Raw genomic sequence first — 20,496 nt, 5'->3', positions numbered from 1 at the left:
ACAGAAGCTTACTGTTTAAACAAAATTTTAGTAATAGTTCATTTAGAAATGACTGACAATATGTTTAGCATTCAATATATAACAGTAACTAATGTACCAACTTAGCTATGGCTACTGTCACAAACTACATTTATTTACTCTTAAATATTTATGTAAGAGCACTTTGGGGAAAGGATCATAAACATTCAATGCCAATGCTTTTATAAAATACGAAGTGAAGCCAAGTCAGTTAATTCTGTAAACCTAAAACCCAAAACACTGTGGTTCTCAAGAGTTTATAGAAAAAAAAAAAAAAAGCAGTAACACACTACTTACAGCTTTCCCAGACTATGAAACATGTTATTCCAAAAATCATAATAAGGCAAATGTTAAAAGGATCTCACCAGAGGCCAATTTGAAAATAATATGATTGGGACAGATCAAGAAGATTTAGTTTCTTAGAAAGTTTAACTTCATCCTCAGTTGTATATATAAAAGTCTACTTTTCAAGTTCATAAAATGTCTGAAAGTCATTCAAGTCACTAAACCCATAAAAATTTCATTCCTTTTCTTATCATAGTAAATAATTTTTACATGTAACTTAAACAAGGATTCAATGTATTCTAGGTAGAAAGCCATATTATGATATAAATACTTTAAAAATTCCATTTTTAAATTTCAATTTTATATTCTTTCTTATAAATCTCAAAATGGATCTATATGAAAGTATAATTTATCAACTTTCCAAAATCCCTTTGGTGGGAAGAAATAAGTCTTATGTCAGATACATTTACTTTAACCCTATACTGATGCAAAAAAGATATGGGCTAAGCAAATAGTCCATATATAAATATCTAAAATAAATCTGACACTCCCTTGTACCAAACAATAAGCTTTTTCTAAAGGCCCTATTAAAGTAAATTAATTTTTCCCCACCATCAGGCAACAGAAATTTAGTTCAGTGACTGGATGAAATGTTTATACTGAAAATAATATAACAAAATAGTCCACTCAGAAATCAGTGATATTGAAAAACTAAAATATTTGACCGCCAAGAAATAGTTCTACATCTGGCATTTTTAAAATCTTTTTTTCTTAGTACAAAAGTGTGCTGTGCCATAATTCTCAATTTCCTTGTGTGAAATATTTCCCTCAAAAATTCATTCATAAAACAATAAATTTTATCTACTTTTAAGGAGAAAAGAGAAGAAAAACATTAAGAAATGTACCCTAGTTCAAGAGGAGCAAGGGAAGAGTTTTGTGATTTTCAAAATCAAATATGAAATGTATTTCTACCTGGTAAAAATGTCGTTATAACCTTTGACATTTCCTCCACAATTTGCTGACGGACTCTGAGGTCATCATCTGTTATTCCATGTTCTTTTGCTAATTCAATGACTGCAACACTTAAAGCAGCCAAGTGGGCAGGGGAAGGAGGTGGCAGAGAACGAAGCTCACTTTCTTCTTGTTTTTCCTATTAATGTAATGATTCACAACAATAAAAACAAAAAAGTTTCTATTTTAATTGTTCTTATATTTAGCAGGGAAAGACAGAAATAAACTAACTCAACAAAAATATTCACCTTCCATCTACCAGATACCTACAATACGGAAGTGAACAAAAGACTTCTGCCTTTGGGAAGCAGGGTTTTGAGAATGAGAGGTACTGTGTGGGGAGGGGATGCTACTAAGTTTTTAAAAATTTGTTCCACTGTACTGTCTGCATAAATTCTGAAATGCTACATTAAAGCCAAGGTACCTTAAGTACAATACTTACTTGACGATTTTGTTGCACCAAGGCAGATTGTCTTAGATGTAGCAGAAAAGTCTTGAATCCTATCTAATCAGCATATACAGTATCAAGTTAAATGGTCACAGGAAAACTTCCTGCCTACTGTTTACCAGTGATTTCTCTTTGTGATTTTATCCAAGCTATGCGAAATGTTCAAAAAACCTCTATTCTGCTAAAAGTTTTAAAGCCAATTTAAATCTAGGAGCTAAAAAGACACTTTGCTATATATATGCAATGACTTTTATTAATTATTTTCTGATTTAAAAAATGTTAATTACAAAAGCTACATAAAACACAGGAAAATACAAAGAAGAAAATAACCCACAATTTCATATCCTACTATCTCCTTCATTCTTTAACACAACTGAGCCACAATCATTCTCTTTTATTTAGTATTATTAACGCATCCCCTCCCCACACAGGCATTTTCTATTAACATTTTTCACTCAAGAAACCATCTCTTATCTTTTGAAACATGACGCTCCCATCAGATATAATAGCCAAAGCTAGTTGGTTTCCCTACCCAATCAAATATACTTAAAGACTTTGGTCCATTTCTATTTTCACTAACTGTTACCATATTCAGACTTAACCTAAGTAAAGCTTACCTCAGGTACGGAATTATCAAACATGAGGGGTAAGTCAAACTCATTTTTCTAAGTCTCTGTGATCATTTCTGCAATTCTTAATTATAATCTAAGTATCTAAGTCTTACATAAGCATCTAAGTTTCAGTACTTTTTTTTTTTTTTTTTTTTTTGAGACGGAGTCTCGCTGTCGCCCAGGCTGGAGTGGGCGCGATCTCAGCTCACTGCAGGCTCCGCCCCCCGGGGTTCACGCCATTCTCCTGCCTCAGCCTTCCGAGTAGCTGGGACTACAGGCACCCGCCACCTCGCCTGGCTAATTTTTTTGTATTTTTAGTAGAGATGGGGTTTCACCGTGTTAGCCAGTATGGTCCCGATCTGCTGACCTCGTCGTCCGCCCACCTTGGCCTCCCAAAGTGCTGGGATTACAGGCGTGAGCCACCGCGCCCGGCCGTTTCACTTAGGATCCATCCAAAGAACTAATAGCAACAGACTTAATGAAAAAATGATAAAAGGCCGGATGCAGCGGCTCACATGTGTAATCCCAGCACTTTGGGAGGCCAAGGCAGGCGTATCACTTAAGGTCAGGAGATGCAGACAACCCTGGCCAACATGGTGTAACCCCGTCTCTAATAGAAATACAAAAATTAGGTGGGCATAGTAGCAGGCACTTGCAATCCCAGCCACTTGGGAGGCTGAGACAGGAGAATCGTTTCAACCTCGGAGGTGGAGCTTGCAGTGAGTCAAGATCGCACCACTGCACTCCAGCCTGGGTGATAGAGCAAGACTCCATCACAAAAAAAAAAAAAAAAAAAAAAAAAAAAAAAAAAAAATTATATATATATATATATGTGACATTTTTCAAAGAAATATAAAGATCAATCCTAAATGTACACGGACTCTCAAAGGACCCCAAATAGCCAAAACGATCCTGACAAAGAACAAAGCTGGAGGATTCACACTTACTGGCTGCAAAACGTACTACAAAGCTATAGTAATTAAAACAACATGGCCAGGTCAGGTAGCCCACACCTGTAATTCCAGCAACTTGAGAAGCCAAGGCAGGTGGATTGCTTGAGGTCAGGAGTTCGAGACCAGACAGGCCAACATGGAGAAACCCCACCTCTACTAAAAATACAAAAATTAGCCAGGCATGGTGGCACACAATGGTAATCCTAGCTACTCAGGAGGCTGAGACAGGAGAACTGCTTGAACCCGGAAGCAGAGGTTACAGTGAGCCAAGATCATGCCATTGCACTCCAGCCTGGACAACAGAGCAAGACTCTGTCTCAAAACACACACACAAAAAAAACAAACCACTATGTGTACTAGCATAAAGACAGACATGGCTGGGCATGGTGGCTCATGCCAGTAATCCTAGCACTCTGGGAGGCTGAGGTGGGAGGATCACTTGAGCCCAAGAGTTTGAGACCAGCCTAGGCAACATGGTGAAACCCTGTTTCTACAAAAAATATAAAAATTAGCCTGGCATGGTGGTGCCTACCTCCAGTCCCACCTACTCAGGAGGCTGAGGTGAGGATGGCTTGAGCCCCGGAGGTGGAGGTTGCAGTGAAATGAGATTGCACCACTGCACTCCAGCTTGAGCAACAAACAAGACCTTGTTTCAAAAAAATAAAATAAAAATAAAGACAGACATGTAGACCAATGGAATCAAACAGAGAGCCCAGGCCAGGCGTGGTGGCTCATGCCTATAAGCACTTTGGGAGGCAGAGGTGGGCGGATCACTTGAGGTCAGGAGTTCAAGACCAGCCTGGCCAACATGATGAAACCCCGTCTCTACTAAATTAAAAAAATATATATATATATACACACACACATATATACATATATATACATATATATACACACACACATACATACATTATATATATATATATATATATATATATATATATATATATATAAAAGCTGGGTGTGGTGGTGCATGCCTGTCTGTAATCCCAGCTACTTGGGAGGCTGAGGCAGGAGAATTGCTTGAACCAGGGAGGTGGAGGTTGCAGTGAGCTGAGATCATGCCATTACACTCCAGCCTGGGCAACAGAGCTAGATTCTGCTCAAAAAAAAAAAGAACAGAGCGCCCAGAAATAAACCCTGGCATGTATGGTCTAATGATTTTTGACAAGGGTGCCAAGAACACTCAATGGGAAAAGGACAGTTTTTTCAACAAATGTTGCTGGGAAAACTGAATGTCTACATGTAAAAGAATGAAGCTGGACTCCGACCTTAGATCATATACAAAAATTAACTCAAAATGGATCAAAGACCTAAATGTCAGAAACTAAAACTAGGCCACTATAGTGGCTCACAGTTGTAATACTCTGGGAGGCCAAGGCAGGAGGATTGCTGAAGCCAAGAAATTTGAGATTAGCCTGGGCAACATAGTTGAGACTCCACCTCTACAAAAATAAAAAATTAGGCCGGGCACGGTGGCTCACGCCTGTAATCCCAGCACTTTGGGAGGCTGAGGCGGGTGGATCACCTGAGGTCAGGAATTCAAGACCAGCCCAACCAACATGGCGAAACTCCGTCTCTACTAAATACAAAAAATTAGCCGGGCATGGTGACAGATGCCTGTAATCCCAGCTACTTGGGAGACTGAAGCAGGAGAACTGCTTGAACTCAGGAGGCGGAGGTTGCAATGAGCCGAGATTGTGCCATTGCACTCCAGCCTGGACAACAAGAATGAAACTCTGTCTCAAAAAAATAAAAATAAATAAAAAATTAGCCAGGCATGGTGGCACATGCTTGTGGTCCCAGCTACTTGGAAGGCTGAGGCAGGATCACTTGAGCGCAGGAGGTAGAGGCTACAGTGAGCCATGACTGTACTCCAGCCTGGGCAACAAAGACCTCATTTCAAAAACAAAAAAAGAAAAGAAAGATACTAAAACCTACACTTATAGCTATAAAACCGTAACTAAGAAATGTAAAATCATAGAACTCCTAGAAAAAAACAGAAGGGAAGTTTCATGACATTGGATTTGGCAATGATTTCTTGAATATGACACAAAAGACATAGGCAACAAAAGTAAAAGCAGATAAATTAGACTGGACGAAATTTAGAACTTTTGTTCATCAAAAGACACTACTGACAGAGTAAAAAGACAACCCACAAAATGGAAGAACATATTTGCAATCATGTATCTGATAAGGGATTAATATCCAGAATATATAAATAATCCCTTAAACTCAACAATAAGAAAACAAACAACCCAATTCAAAAGTGAACAAAGGATTTGAATAGACATTTCTCCAAAGATATACAAATGCCAAATAAGTACATGAAAAGATGCTAAATACCACACTAATCATTAGAGAAATGCAAATCAAAAGCACAATGAAATACCACTTCATATCCATCAGCATTGCTATTATGGGGGGGCGGGGGGAGGCAGAAAACAAGAGTTGGTGTGAATGTGGAGAATTTGGAACCCTTGTGCATTACTGGTAAAGATGTACAATGATGTCACCACTGTGGAAAACAGCATGGCAATCCCAAAAAACTAAACATGGATTTACCATTTGACCCAGCAATTCCAATTCTGGGTATATACAAAAAACAAATGAAAAAAGGAACTCAAATAGGTATTTGTACATCAATGTTCACAGCAACATTATTCACAACAGTCAAATGGTGGAAACAACCCAAATGTCCATCCATGGATGAAATGATTCACAAAACATGGCACATAGATACGATGGAATATTATTCAACCTCAAAAAGGAAAGAAATTCTGACAGATGCTACAACGCGGTTGACCTGAAGACATGCTAAGTGAAATAACACTAAAGGATAAATAATGTATGATTCCATTTATATGGGGTACCTACAATAGACAAGCAAATAGAAACAGAAAATAGAATGGTGGTTACTAGGGGCTGCAGGGAGAGGGGAATGGGGAGTTATTGCTTAATGGATACAGAGTTTCAGTATAGAATGATGAAAAAGTTCTGAATGAAGGTGGACAGTGGAGATGATTGCAAAACAATGTAAATGTACTTAATGTCACTAAACTGTACACTTAAAAATGGTTAAAATGGTAAATTTTATCTTATATATATTTTACCACAATAAAAAAATTTCAAAAAAAAAATGCACCAATAAGACAATGCAACATGTTCTTAACATGGAATATAAAGCATTTTGGTCTCAATTTGCATTTCTAGGCCTTCTTCCAACCATTCCCTCCACCCTCTCCAATATTTTTGACAGACATCCACATTTAAAAAGTCACCAGTCTCCAAATACTCTATGTGCCATTGGGTCTCCATGCCTTTAAATCATTTTGTCCCCTATGTGTATCCACCTGGTAAAACTAATCATCCTTCAAGTTACAGCTTAAAAGTCAAATATTCAGCGAACCCTTAATATCTTTCTTTTCCAACATAATGAAATGCTCCATTTAAATCATGATTAATACTATCACCTGTGCTCTGAATTCCATCCTTCTTTACCCACTCAGTAATAATCTCCTCCTTAAACATTACACAATCTACTAGTCTGTGTTTTCATTAAGTAAGCCCTCTTAGCCCTCTTTTTTTTTTTTTTTTTTTTTTTTGAGATGGGATCTCACTCACTCTGTCACCCAGGTTGGCGTGGCGTGCAATTGAGTAATCTCTGCTCACTGCAATCTCCACTTCCCAGATACAAGCGCTCCTCCACCTAAGCCTCTCAAGTAGCTGGGACCACAGGCACGTGCCACCACGCCCAGCTAATTTTTTGTATTATTGGTAGAGATGGGGTTTCACTATGTTGCCCAGGCTGGTCTCAAACTCCTGAGCTCAGGAGATCCACCTTCCTTGGCCTCCCAAAGTACTAGGATTACAGGCGTGAGCCACCAAGCCTGGCACATTAAGTAAGCACTCTTCACCTCTACACTAACAGCAACAACTATCATTTATTGAGTATCTACTATGGACCTGGCACCGTGCCAAGTGCTTTACAGATGTTATGTCATTTAATTCTCACAATATTACTCCCCAGATAGATACTACCAAAACCATTTTATACATAAGAATACTGAGGCTTACAGATGTTAAATATCGTCCTACAACTACAAGGTGGAACTGAGAATTAAATCTAGTTCTAACTCCAACCCGTATGCTCTTTCCACTCCATTTAAATCATTAATCAACAAATATTTATGGAACAACTATATGCCAGGTACTGTGCTAAGATGGGAAAAAAATAATGCATATAATCCCAGCCCTCATGGAGCTTACAGTCAAGAGAGAAAGATTAATTGATTATTTAAATTAAAAAATTAAAACTGTGATGAGAATTTTACTCTGCCAAATTAAAAGAAAAAAAAATTGTGTGCCAGTCTAGCTACTACCAATCTTCCTTTCTTTTCTGCACAATGAAGTTTCCTGAAAGTTGAGTCTATTCTCCTTTTATTTCCTTATCCCTTCTCACTCAAAACTATGTCTTTTTTAGTTCTAAAGCAGAAACTGTTCTTCCCAGGATTATCAAAACTTCCTTAGTTGCCAAATCTGACATTTTAAATTTTTATTTATTTTTTAATTGACAGGATTTTGCTACGTGGCCCAGTATGGACCCAAACCCCTGGGCTCAAGCAATCCTCCCACCTCAGCATCCTGAGTAGCTGAGACTACAGGCACCAAATCAGACATCTTTTAAGCTTTTAGATTATTTTTATCTATATTATCACATTTTCAACTACCATCTTGAAACTTTCCTTTCTTTTAGCTTCTCTAACACCTTTCTCTATTTTTCCTATTATTCTACTCATTCACCAATCTATTCACTGTTCTTCCTCTACTAGTCCCTTAAATGTTTGTATTCCTTGACATTCTGTCCTTAATCATTTGGTGACCTCATCCACAACTATGATTTCAACTGCTGAAGTTTACCAAACCTGAATCTCCAACTGCTAATATAAGTTCCAGATCCTTATATTCAAATGACTGTGGGACATCTCTACTTGAAATGTTCTATAAGTGTCTCAAACTCAGAATGTTATGAAACATTTTTTATTTCTGCTAAGTAAATGGCACCACAATCTATGATAACATATCAAATCAGACACCTTATGATCATTCAAGACATCCTAGGCCTGTACTCCCACAATTCTACATCTTGAATCTCTCTTAAAACTCAACTCCATTCTCACTAACTACTACTTCAGGTCAGTGTTCATCACAGCTTAACTAGATTATTATGAAAGGCTAACTGGTCTCCCCAAACAGACCCTTCTCAGGCTTCTTTCACAGAAGCCAGGGTGAGTGACCTTGCAAAAATACATGTTATGGCCAGGCGCACTGTTTCACACCTGTAATCCCAGCACTTTGGGAGGCTGACGTGGGTGGATCAGGAGGTCAGGAGTTTGAGACCAGCCTGGCCAACATGGTGAAACCCCGTCTCTACTAAAAATACAAAAATTAGCCAGGCGTGGTGGCATGCACTTGTAATCCCAGCTACTCGGGAGGCTGAGGCAGAAGAACTGCTTGAACCCAGGAGACGGAGGTTGTAGTGAGATGAGATAGCGCCACTGCACTTCAGTCTGGGCGATAGAGCAAGGCTCTATCTCGAAAAAAAACAAACATGTTATTAAACTCCATAATGCTCAAAATAAAATCCAAATACTCTAACACAGAACACAAATGCAAAATCAAAACTATCTATCAAGCAATAACTCCCCATTTTCCCCTCCTCCAAGCCTATGGCAAGCACTATTCTGTCTCTGATTCTGACTACTCTAAAAACCTCATGTAAGTGGAATCACACACTATTTTTCGTTTTCTAAAAGGCTTATTTAACTTAGCATAATTTCCCAAGGTTCATCCATGTTGTTGCATAATGCAGAATTTCCATCCTTTTTAAGGCTAATATTCCATTGTATGAATACTGTACATTTTGCTTATCTATTCATCCATCAATGGATATCTGAATTGCTTCCACATACTAGCTATTGTGAATAATGTTGCCATGAACCTGGGTGTATAAATATCTCTTTGAAACCCTGCTTTCAATTCTTTTAAGTGTATACCCAGAAGTGAAATTACTGGATCATACTGTAGTTCTATTTTTAATTTGTTGAAGAACCACCGTACTCTTTCCCATGGCAGCTACACTACTTTCATACCTGTCTTTTTTCCTAATCTTGGGGGGACAGCATTCAGTCTTTCATACTTAAGTATGATGATAACTGTTAGTTTTTTGTAGATTTTTTTTAACAGGGTCTCATTATATTGCCCAGGCTGATCTCAAACTCCTAGGTTCAAATAACCAAAGGAGCTGGGACTAACACACCCAGCTTTGTAGATGTCTTTATCACGTTATAGAAGTCGTCTTCTACTCCTAGTTTGCTTAGACTTTTTTTTTTTTTTTTTTGAGACAGAGTATCACTCTGCCACCCAGGCTGGAGTGCAGTGGCGTCATCTCAGCTCACTGCAACCTCTACCTCTGGGATTCAAGCGATTCTCCTGCCTCAGCCTCTCGAGTAGCTGGAATTACAGGTGCGGGTCACCAAGCCCGGCTAATTTTCGTATTTTTAGTGGAGAGGGGGTTTCGCCACATTGGCCAGGCTGGTCTCGAATTCCCAACCTCAGGTGATCTGCCTACCTCAGCCTCCCAAAGTGCTGGGATTACAGGCATGATCCACCGCACCTGGCCGTGCTTAGACTTTTTATCAAAGCATTTTTGAAAACGCTTTTTCAGCATCTACTGAGATAATCACATAGTTTTCTCTGTTTGCTAACATGGTAAATCACAATGAGCGGGGTTTTTTTTGTTTTTGTTGTTTTTTGAGATGAAGTCTTGCTCTGTTGCCCAGGCTGGAGTGCAGTGGCACGATCTGAGCTTACTGCAACCTCAACTTTCTGGGTTCAGCCTCCCAAGTAGCTGGGATTTCAGGCATGAGCCACCATGCCCAGCTAATTTTTGTATTTTTAGTAGAGACGGGGTTCACCATGTTGGCCAGGCTGGTCTCGAACTCCTAACCTCAGGTGATCCGCCCTCCTCAGCCTCCCAAAGTGCTAGGATTACAGGCCTGAGCTACTGTGCCTGGCCAATGAGGGATTTTTTAATGTAAAACTAACAGTGCACTCCTGGAATAAAGCCCCACTTGATCATGACACATTCATTCCTTTAATATGCTGTTGGATTCAATTGGCTAAAGTTATATTTAGAATTTCTGCATCTATGTTCATGAGGAGTTTTGGCCTAAAGTTTTCTTTTTTTTTCTCCCGTCGGAGTCAACAAGTTAAGAATAAAGTTTTCCTTTATTGCAATATATATATCTGGTTTGAATATCAGAGTTATGTGGACCTCATATTCACAGACTGAACTGGGAAGTATTTCTCCTCTTCAGTGTTCTGGAAAAATTTGTACAGAACAAGTACATGTATATTGATCAATTATCCAGAGCTCATTGACTTTTTTCTTTTTGTTTAATTTTTTCTTTCTGTGTTTCACTCTGGTGGTTTCCACTGCTTATCTTCAAGAGTTCACTAACCTTTTCTTTTGCAATGTTTGAGGTACTATTATTCCTACCCAATATAGTTTTAATCTTAGATGTCGTAGTTTTCGTTTCTAATAGTCCTGTTCATATCTTTTTTATATTTTCCATGTCTCTACTTTATCTCTGGAACATCAAGAATACAGTTATATTAACTGTCTTACTGTCCTTCTCTGCTAATCCTAACAAAGGCGTCAGTTCAAGGTCAGTTATTATAGCTGACTTTTCTCTTCATCATGATTTATATTTTCCTGCCTCTTTGCATAGCTGATAATCTTTGACTAAATGCTACATTATGTGAACTTTTTTCAGTGATGAGTATTTTTGTATTTCTGTAATATTCCTAAGCTTTGTTCTGTAATGACATTAAATACTTGGAAACCATTTATCATTTTGAATCTTGCCTTTAAAATATTTTATGTAGGACCAGACCACATTTAGTTTAGGGCTAAATATCCCTACTACTGAAACAAGATTCTTCTGAGTACTCTACCCAGTGTCCCATGAAGCACGAGGCTTTCCAGTCTGGATAGGAAGAAGTCCCGTATGAGCACCAATCACTGGTCTAATTTCCTCTGACAGTTTTTCCCTGGGTTCAGGAAGCTTTTTCATATGCATGCACCAATCAGCATTGTGCTGAATACTTTAAGAGGATCATCCACAGTTCTCTGGATTTCTTTTTGTGCAGTTTTCTCATTTTAGTTACACTGTCCTGTGAATTTTAGCTATCTTGGACTTAGTGCACTCTAAGGTCCCTCTCTTCAACTGTGAGAGTCCACTGGGTTCCCTTCCCTATAGTGCAACCTAGAAACTCTCAAGCTGGAGCCAACATTGGGCTCAGGCCATTTGTTTTTCATTCATTGACTCTGTCGCCTGAAAACCACTGCTTCATATTTCTGTATTTTTTTTTTTGTTTGTCATTTCAAGGGAAAAGTAAATCCACTGTTACTCTAACTTCACCAAAAGTATACGTCCTATATGGCTGCATTCAAGTTTGCTTTCTTTTTGTTCATTTCTATAATGTTCTAAAGTTTCCCTATACGGGCTGAGCATCCCTAATCTGAAAATCCAAAATGTGAAATGCTCCAAAATCTGAAACTTTTAGAACACCAACATGATGCTCAAAGGAAATGCTCATTAAAGTATAATGCAAATATTCCAAAATCTGAAAAAATCCAAAATACTTTGGTCCCAAGCATTTAGGATAAGGTATACTCAATCTGTAATGTGTATAGGTATAGTTTTCCTTTTTCTTTTTTTTGTGATAGAGTCTCGCTCCCTCGCCCAGACTAAAGTGAAGTGGTGTGACCTTGGCTCACTGCAGCCTCCACCTCATGAGTTCAAACAATTCTCATACCTCAGCCTCCCAAGAAGCTGGGATTACAGGCACATGCCACCATGCCCAGCTAATTTTTATGTATTTTTAGTAGAAACAGGGTTTTGCCACGTTGCTCAGGCTGGTCTGAAACTCCTGGGCTCAAGCAACTCACCTGCCTCAGCCTCCCAAAGTGCTGGGATTACAGACCTTAGCCACTGCACCCAGCCTAGGTATGATTTTCTTTTTAAGTTTCTTGCTTGCCCAGGTGAAACCCCGTCTCCATTAAAAATACAAAAATCAGCCAGGCATGGTATGCCTGTAATCCTAGCTACCTGGGAGGCTGAGGCAGGGTAATCACTTAAACCTGGGAGGCAGAGGTTACAGTGAGCCAAGATTGCACCACTGAACTCCAGCCTGGAAGACAGAGTGAGACTCTGTCTCCAAAAAAAAAAAAAAAAAAAAAAAGGTTTCTTGCTTGCAAGCCCGAGCTTCCTGGAACTAATGATAGGCATCTTCTGACATTTCTGGAAAATTCCTAATTATTATCACCTAAACTACTCCCTTGTCCCTGTTCTATCTGCTTCAGTTCATTTGTTGTTTTCAAGAAAACTATGTTGAGCACCTACTGTTGTCAGACACTGTCCTAAGCAACTCAGAAACAAAAATAACTAAATATGCCTTCTAGAACACTGCATATTGAAGTCTAGAAGGGAAGAGAAGGTAGACAGCCAGAATACAATGTGTTAGATTTTCTGATCAAAATATGTGGAAGTTGTTATGGGGGCACAGAGAAGGAGTATCCAACCCAGACTTGCTGAGAGGGTCAGGTAGAATATTTCTTAAAGAAGATACATGAGCTAAGACTTAGAGATAAGAGGTTACACAGTATTATTACTGCTGTTGTAACTTTAAAAAGAAAAAATTAAATAGCTAATTTACTAATACATTTTTAAAAGCCCTCTATTCATATCTATGTCTATGGGATATTTCAATAGAAATAACTGAAAAATTACAAATTCCCGAAGCTTATAAGTTTCTTAATTGTCTGCACTTCTCCAGCTTCACATCACACCATTTTCCCCCAGCTCTCTTTGTTCCAATCATACTAGACTTAAAGTTACTCATATGCCATGCCTTTTCCTGCCTAAAGACTTTTAATTCATGCTGCTTTTTGTGTAAAATGCTCTCCCACTTACCCTTCTAGGCCACTCACCTTTTTGCCATTTAAACTACTACTTCATTCAAAAGTCACTTTCTCAGAGAAACCTCCCCTGTTCTAGATCAAGTAAAATATCTTCGTACACCTCCTTAGCACAATCTTCCCCCCCTAACAAGACTCATTATATTTAAATCTTTATTCAACGCATGCCCTCATCAATTCTTAGAAAATCTGAGGGCAGGAACCACAACTATCTTATTCACCACTGCCTAGAACTAGCACACAAGAACTCAATAAACATCAGTTGGATGGACTAATTGTACCTAACAGCTCTAAACTTAGGAATCAACATTCTACAGGATGAGCAAACCGGTCTCAACAAGGTTCCTTCCTGATTATCTCAGATAAGGAAGGCAACGATTGCTTCCAAAGCTATCACTTCAGTTACCAATATAAGATTGGACAAATATTTCATTTTTAGTTTCACAAATAAAAAATATTCAATATGGTTTTACAACTTGAAAAATAAATAAAAGTATTTTTTAAAAAGAACTTACCAAAATATTTTTCTTATGTCGTTTCTCCTTTATATGTTTATGAGCCCCCTGGATATTTTCAATGTGAATTAAGCAAAGTTTGCATAGATACCGACAATTGGTATATTCTGGTGATCGCTGAAGAGACAAATTTTAAAAATGCACTTTATTCAGAAAACAGAGGAGTAAACTATTGACTATATAAGTGAATAATACAATTATGTAAGTAGACAGAAATAAGCACTGAAGGTTTTTTCTTTATCCTTTCCTTCTTCTAAAGTAATAGTTTTTAATAAACTTATATACCGAAGAGATAGTAGTCCTTTTTCAAAATAGTTATCATAGGAGATTACATACTAACTTTAATACGATATCTAACAATATCACGGTAATGCTAAATTATGTTTAATATTCACCTACTATCATCTTTAGAATCCAATGTAAGAAAAGCAGTCGGGCTGAGTGTGGTGGCTATGCCTGTAATCCCAGCACTTTGGGAGGACGACGCTGGCAGATCACTTGAGCTCAGGAGTTGAAGACAAGACTGGACAACATGGAGAAACCCATTCTCTACTAAAAATACAAAATTTAGCCGTGCATGGTGGCGCAGGCTTGTAATCCCAGCTACTCTGGTGGCTGAGGTGGAAGAATTGTCTCAGCCTGGAAGGCAGAGTTTGCAGCAGCGAGCCGAGATCGCACCACTGCACTCAAGCCTGGGCAACAGAGCAAGACTTCATATTAACAAAAAAAAAAAAAAAAGAAAAGTGGTCTTGCTATTTAGTCTTATTCCAATGTTGTCCCCAAAACTGATTTCAAATTTAACTTGCAGCCATTTTGATTACCATAAAAAAATAAAATCTGCCCTCGAATTGGGGATTTCAAAAGAATGGGCCACAAACATGTAAGAAATTTCAAAAGTTGAGTTCGAAAAACACTCCAATCACAGTATCATGGGGATAAATGAATAACCTCTTGAGGTCACTACTGAAGGGAATAACAATTCTAACACACTAAACTATCAGTCACAGAACGTCACTCATACTTCGTGTATGTATTCTCAAAATACTAATAAAACTTAGTAATTACTGAATACCTGTTATGTGCCAGGAACTATGCTAGGTGTTTAACATACAATTTGTCATTTTAATTCCCCTAATCATCTGATTAAATTGACATTATTTTCATCTTATAGATGTGAAAACAAAAGCCCATAGAACCTGCACCTTTTACAAGGATATAGCAGTATTAAGTGGAAGACAACTGAATTTAAATTCCTGTACACCTGAATCTGAAGTCAACATTCTATGCAGATTACACAATAAAAAATTACAAACACACAATAAATACATGTGGAATTTTAAAAGTTTCTAATGCCTTACACTGAAACTTTAGCAATGCTTAGTTTTTATTTCAGATTGATTTATGATATTCAACAGGCTTCAGCTTCTGACAAAAAGATTCTTTCACCTCAGAAAATTACATAATTTCTTTTAAATGAGAAACTTGCTCCAAATTTAGCAACAATCCTGCTACAGACTAAAAATAAATATAGCCATCCCTTATAGAGTATTAACCTTTCAACAACCCTATCAGAACTCCCCATTTTATTGGCAAACTAAATCTCAGGGATTAATTTGCCCAAGGCAACAAGTAAATAAGAAAAGTTGGCTCAATCTAGTTATTTCAATTCTCTAGCATAAAAATTCTGTCAAATCAGTTCCTACTGGAGAATGAATTAAGTCCTCAAAGAAAACGCTACCTCTTAGTTTCAAAACAACTACTTCTTTACTCATCAAATATATTGAGCTCATATTATACAGCAAACATTTTTCTAGGAGCTGGGGATAAGAGCAATAAATAAAATAGAAATCCCTGTCTATATGAATTTACGTTACAGTGTAAGGAGACAGGTAATAAACAAATACACAAATATGCCTGGGGTTGGGGGAGTTACTGCTTTTTAAAAGTAGAGACATCACTTAAGACCTTATTGATAAAGTAACTTTAAGGAAGTAAAGGATTAAGCTGTGTGGATATCTGAAAAGACACATTTCAAGCAGAGGGAAAAGTGAATGCCAAGGCCCTGAGGCAGGAAGGTACCTAAAATATTTGAGAAACTACAAAAAAGTTAGCATAACTGGGAACAGAGAGCTAATAGGGGACAGATCACAAAATCCCTTGTGAAGACTCTGGCTTTTATTCTAAGTATGAGGGAAAGCCATTGAAGGTTTATGAGCAGAGAATTACAAGATCTAATTTATATTTTAAAAGGATCATTTGCTTTCTATATTGAGAATAGAAGCAGAAAAGGCTATTGCAGTTAACAGCATAATTCAATAATCCAAAAAAGAGATTATGTTGGCTTAGTTCAAGGTGAGAGTGGTGAAGGTGGTAAAAAGAGTTGCTTTCAGGAGTTGAAAGCATACATACAGAATACCTAAAGCCCTGTGTACTGATGAGGTCACTAAGGAAGTCATGAAATCAATCATATAAACTTTTCAATTGTAAAATGTTAGCAGACCAAAGACAAGTCTACCAAGAAAATCTTGGTATTACACTGAATGGGGAGTCAGAAGGCATGAGAGGACATCTCAACTGACCTTGGATAAAGCTGTATCACTACAGCCTGATTCTATCTTCTTATTTATAATAGAAAACTGCCCCACCTGGTAAAAATAATTCAGTTCTACAAGTAGCTCATCTTTATTTCTTACTACATACCAGGACTTGTGCTAAAAACTTTACTTGTATTATCTTATTTAATCCTCATAATAGTCCTACGAGCTAGGTGTTATAATTGTTATCAATCCCATTTTACTGATGAGTAAACTGATGTTTAAAGAATTTAAATAATTTATCCAAGGTTATCCAACCAATAAGTGGCAGAGCTAGACCCAATGACTCCAAAATCCATGCACTTGACCACTGTGCACAGTCTAATTACCAACCAACCACTTCGTGCAAGGCACATATTGGGCACAACATCAAATCAGACAAAACTGCTCTCATCATCATAAACTTTCTAGTTTCACAGAAAAAAAATACATAAAAAAAGTTAAACACTGTTTATTATATTTTATTCTACTGTTAAATAAACCAACTAGTAAATCTTTACCTTTCTGCAAACAAGCTAGAACAAAGATTTCTGGGTATTTCCAACTCAATATTTAACATTCAACCATAGGAAAATTTACCCTTCTGATCTAATGGTTTGGACTTATTTCTTCTTTGGTACAGAGCAAAAGTCTACAGTCTACATCTTTATTCCTCAATTAGATAATCTATGGAAACACTGAATTAAAGGACCTGAAGAAAAAAAAAAAAAAAAAAACCTGGGAATATTCTTAATGAGTGTCTAAATTTGGTAAAGAAAAATGTTACTTAAGAGGACAAGCCAGTTGTGGTAGCGCATGCCTGTAGTCCTAGCTACCTGGGAGGCTGAGGCATGAGAATCACTTGAAACTGGGAGGCAGAGGTTGCAGTGAGCCGAGACCGCGCCACTGCACTCCAGCCTGGGAGACAGAATGAGACCCTGTCTCAAAAAAAAAAAAAAAGTACAATGAATTTGCCCGAGCACTGTGGCTCACACCTGTAAACTCAGCACGTTGGGAGGCCGAGACCAGTCTGGGCAACCTGGCAAAACACCATCTCTAAAAAAATACAAAAAACTAGCAGGCTTGGTGGCACATGCCTGTAGTCCCAAGCTACTCGGGAGGCTTAGGTACCTGAGCCTGGGAGGTCAAGGCTGCAATGAGCCATTATTGAACCACTGCAATTCAGCCTGGGCAACCAGAATGAGATCCTGTCTCAAAAAAAAAAGAAAAAAAATAAATAAATAAATAAAATGAATTGTACCAAGTTCAAGAGGCCAAATAATTTAAAAAAAAAAAAAAAAGAGTACAATGAATTGAAAATAAGTTTGGAGGGCATAAGAAATAAAGAGGTAGAAAGAAAAGGGATTACAAATATCTACGCTGGTACTGGCACAGTAACTTTACATCATTACTGACTATATAAATTGAACAACAAATAAAATGTTTTCCAATGCTTCCAAGCTTTATTTTCACCCCAGGCCATTTTTCCTACTACCATCAAATACCTATTGCATCCCAACTTCTTCCTTCTTTCAATAACAACTGACCTTTCCTGCTTCACTCCTATGTAACTTCCCAACCAGTTCTCTGCTTATTTTCTTATTTGCTTATGTGTCTTTCTCTAGTGAACTCCTAGAAAAGCAATCACGTTTTTTAAAACGTCAGGTACTAGATCATGGCACATAAAAGGCACTCAATATTTATTCTGACAATGGACAAAATTATAACACCTAGCGCATAGGGCTGTTATGAGGATTAAATAACACAAGTAAAGTTTTTGGCACAAAATCTGCTATGTATTAAGTACTAAATAAAGATGAACAGAATTGAATTATTTTACCAGGTAAGTCAATCTTTATTATATTATAAATAAGGAGATAGAATCAGGTTCCAGTGATAGAGAGTTATCCAAGGTCAGTTGAGATGTCATCCAGAAATTTACTAATTCCAGAGGAAAAGTGAAAGAACTAAGTAAAGACATAACTAAGTAAAAGGCCGGGCACGGTGGCTCCTGCCTATAATCACAGCACTTTGGGAGGCCAGGGTGGGTGGATCATTTGAGGTCAGGAGTTCGAGACCAAACTGGCCAATATAGTGAAACCCCGTCCCTACTAAAAATACAAGAATTAGCCAGGCATGGTGGCGCACAATTGTAATACCAGCTACTTAAGAGGCTGAGGCAGGAGAATTGCTTGAACCCAGGAGGTAGAGGTTGCAGTGAGCTGAGATCATGCCAATGTACTCCAACCTGGGCAACAGAGCGAGACTCTGTCTCAAAAAACAAAACAAAACAAAAAGTATAAGAGCAAATTGCAAAAAAGACTTCCTTTTAACTAGGATCTTGTAATACTAACTATACAACCCAAACTCTCTCCTATATTATGGTCCTCTACTTCTTGATATTCCTTTCTCTTTTCATGTGGCGACTACTCTGCTGTAAGTTCTATTAATAACCCAGGATTGTCTTGTTCAATCTAGATATAATTTCATTTTTCTAAACTATACAAAATCATACCATTTCTTTCCTTATTTATCAAGAATGATGACCTATTTCCTTGTAAGCATATTTAAAAATAACCCAAGTATCTATTTGTCAACAGTTTTGTGATTTTTTTTTTTTTTTTTTTGAGATGGAGTCTTGCTGTGTCGCCCAGGCTGGTGTGCAGTGGCACAATCTTGGCTCACTGCAACCTCTGCCTCCTGGGTTCAAGCAATTCTCCTGCCTCAGCCTCCCAAGTAGCTGGGACTACAGGTACCGACTACCACACCTCGCTAATTTTTGTATTTTTAGTAGAGACGGGGTTTCACCATGTTGGTCAGGCTGGTCTCGAATTCCTGACCTCAAGCAACCTGCCCACCTCGGCTTCCCAAAATGCTGGGATTACAGGCGTGAGCCACTGGGCCTGGCCGTGATTTGTGATTCTTTCCTTCAAAACCTAGCAGTGTTTTTATTGAGGCCAGGAATGTGTATTTCTAGATTAAGAAATTAATACACAGGAATAAGATACCAATGGCTAGGATAGTTCCTATTACACAGTTAATGTTCAATAAATACAGGAAAAGAGAAAAAGGAAGAAGTCTAGTGTGTTGTATGGTGTTTGCTATTTTATTTCCATCAATCTGAATGGACTTTTAACTTCTAATGGGAAGAAACTGCCATTTTCACCAATACATCCCCAGTGCCTATCAGAATACCTGGCACAAAACAAGTCCTCAGTGTCTATTTGATGAGTGCCTAAATCAGAGGTCAGCAAGTTTTGTCTATAAAGGGGCGAATAAATATTTTGGTAGACATTTTATGCTTTGGCAAAGACTAAATATTTTATGCTTTTCAAGCCATATAAGCTCTGTGACAACTACTCAACTCAAATTTCCCATCGTAGCATGAAAGTAGCCACAGACGACATGTAAACAAATAGGCATGGCTATATTCCAATAAAATGTTTACCAAAAACGGTGGGGAGACTAGGTGTATTTTAACCCATTCAAAAACAAAAGCAAGGGATAGACCATAGTTTGCCAACTCTTGGGATGAATGAAGTCAGACTCACAGATAATAAGTAACTGCTGAAAAAGAGAGGCAAGGAAGAAAAGAGGGAAAGAAGAAGAAAGGTAGAGAAGAGGGAAGTAAGGAAAGATGAATGCAACCTCTGTCTTATGAATAAAAGAAAAATAAAAAAAGCTGTACTTGGGGAAAACAGTTATGAAACACACATTTCCCCCCAAATAACTAAAACAACATAGTATACTTTTTCAAGTCGAAAGATGTGATCTCTTTCTAAGCGTTCTTCTGCTTGTTTCAACCCCAGCCTCTGCTCAGGAGTCAATGCAGATTCATCTATCACAGTGGCATTTTCTAAATAGTCCATCTCTGAAGAATTTTCTTTATTAGATTCATCATTCTTCATTTTACCTAGAAAAGAAAGCAATCACTCAGTTATCATCAGAACTGGTAAATTTTTAAATTTTTTAATGGAAAACAGACATTAAATTTATACACAGAAAAAATATTATTTCCTTATATTTTCCTTAGGAAA

At 37.7% G+C, this 20,496-nt stretch overlaps 1 protein-coding gene across 23 annotated transcripts in view; it reads right to left on the bottom strand.

Annotated features, from left to right (window-relative positions):
- TUT4 (terminal uridylyl transferase 4) overlaps positions 1-20,496 on the bottom strand; it is a 130,626-nt gene that overhangs the window by 72,721 nt on the left and 37,409 nt on the right. For all 23 annotated transcript variants that reach the window (XM_063607544.1, XM_008967906.4, XM_063607549.1 and 20 more), the window contains 3 exons: positions 20,209-20,372; positions 13,887-14,003; positions 1,276-1,453 (listed from right to left, as the gene is read on the bottom strand). In XM_063607544.1, the coding sequence (XP_063463614.1) occupies positions 1,276-1,453; positions 13,887-14,003; positions 20,209-20,372 (459 nt within the window). The remainder of the gene's footprint in view (positions 1-1,275; positions 1,454-13,886; positions 14,004-20,208; positions 20,373-20,496) is intronic.

Source organism: Pan paniscus, chromosome 1 (genome assembly GCF_029289425.2).
Source record: "Pan paniscus chromosome 1, NHGRI_mPanPan1-v2.0_pri, whole genome shotgun sequence".
Classification (NCBI taxonomy): domain Eukaryota; kingdom Metazoa; phylum Chordata; class Mammalia; order Primates; family Hominidae; genus Pan; species Pan paniscus.
Note: the sequence above shows the minus strand (reverse complement) of the source record. Positions and strands in the feature narration are given on the sequence as shown.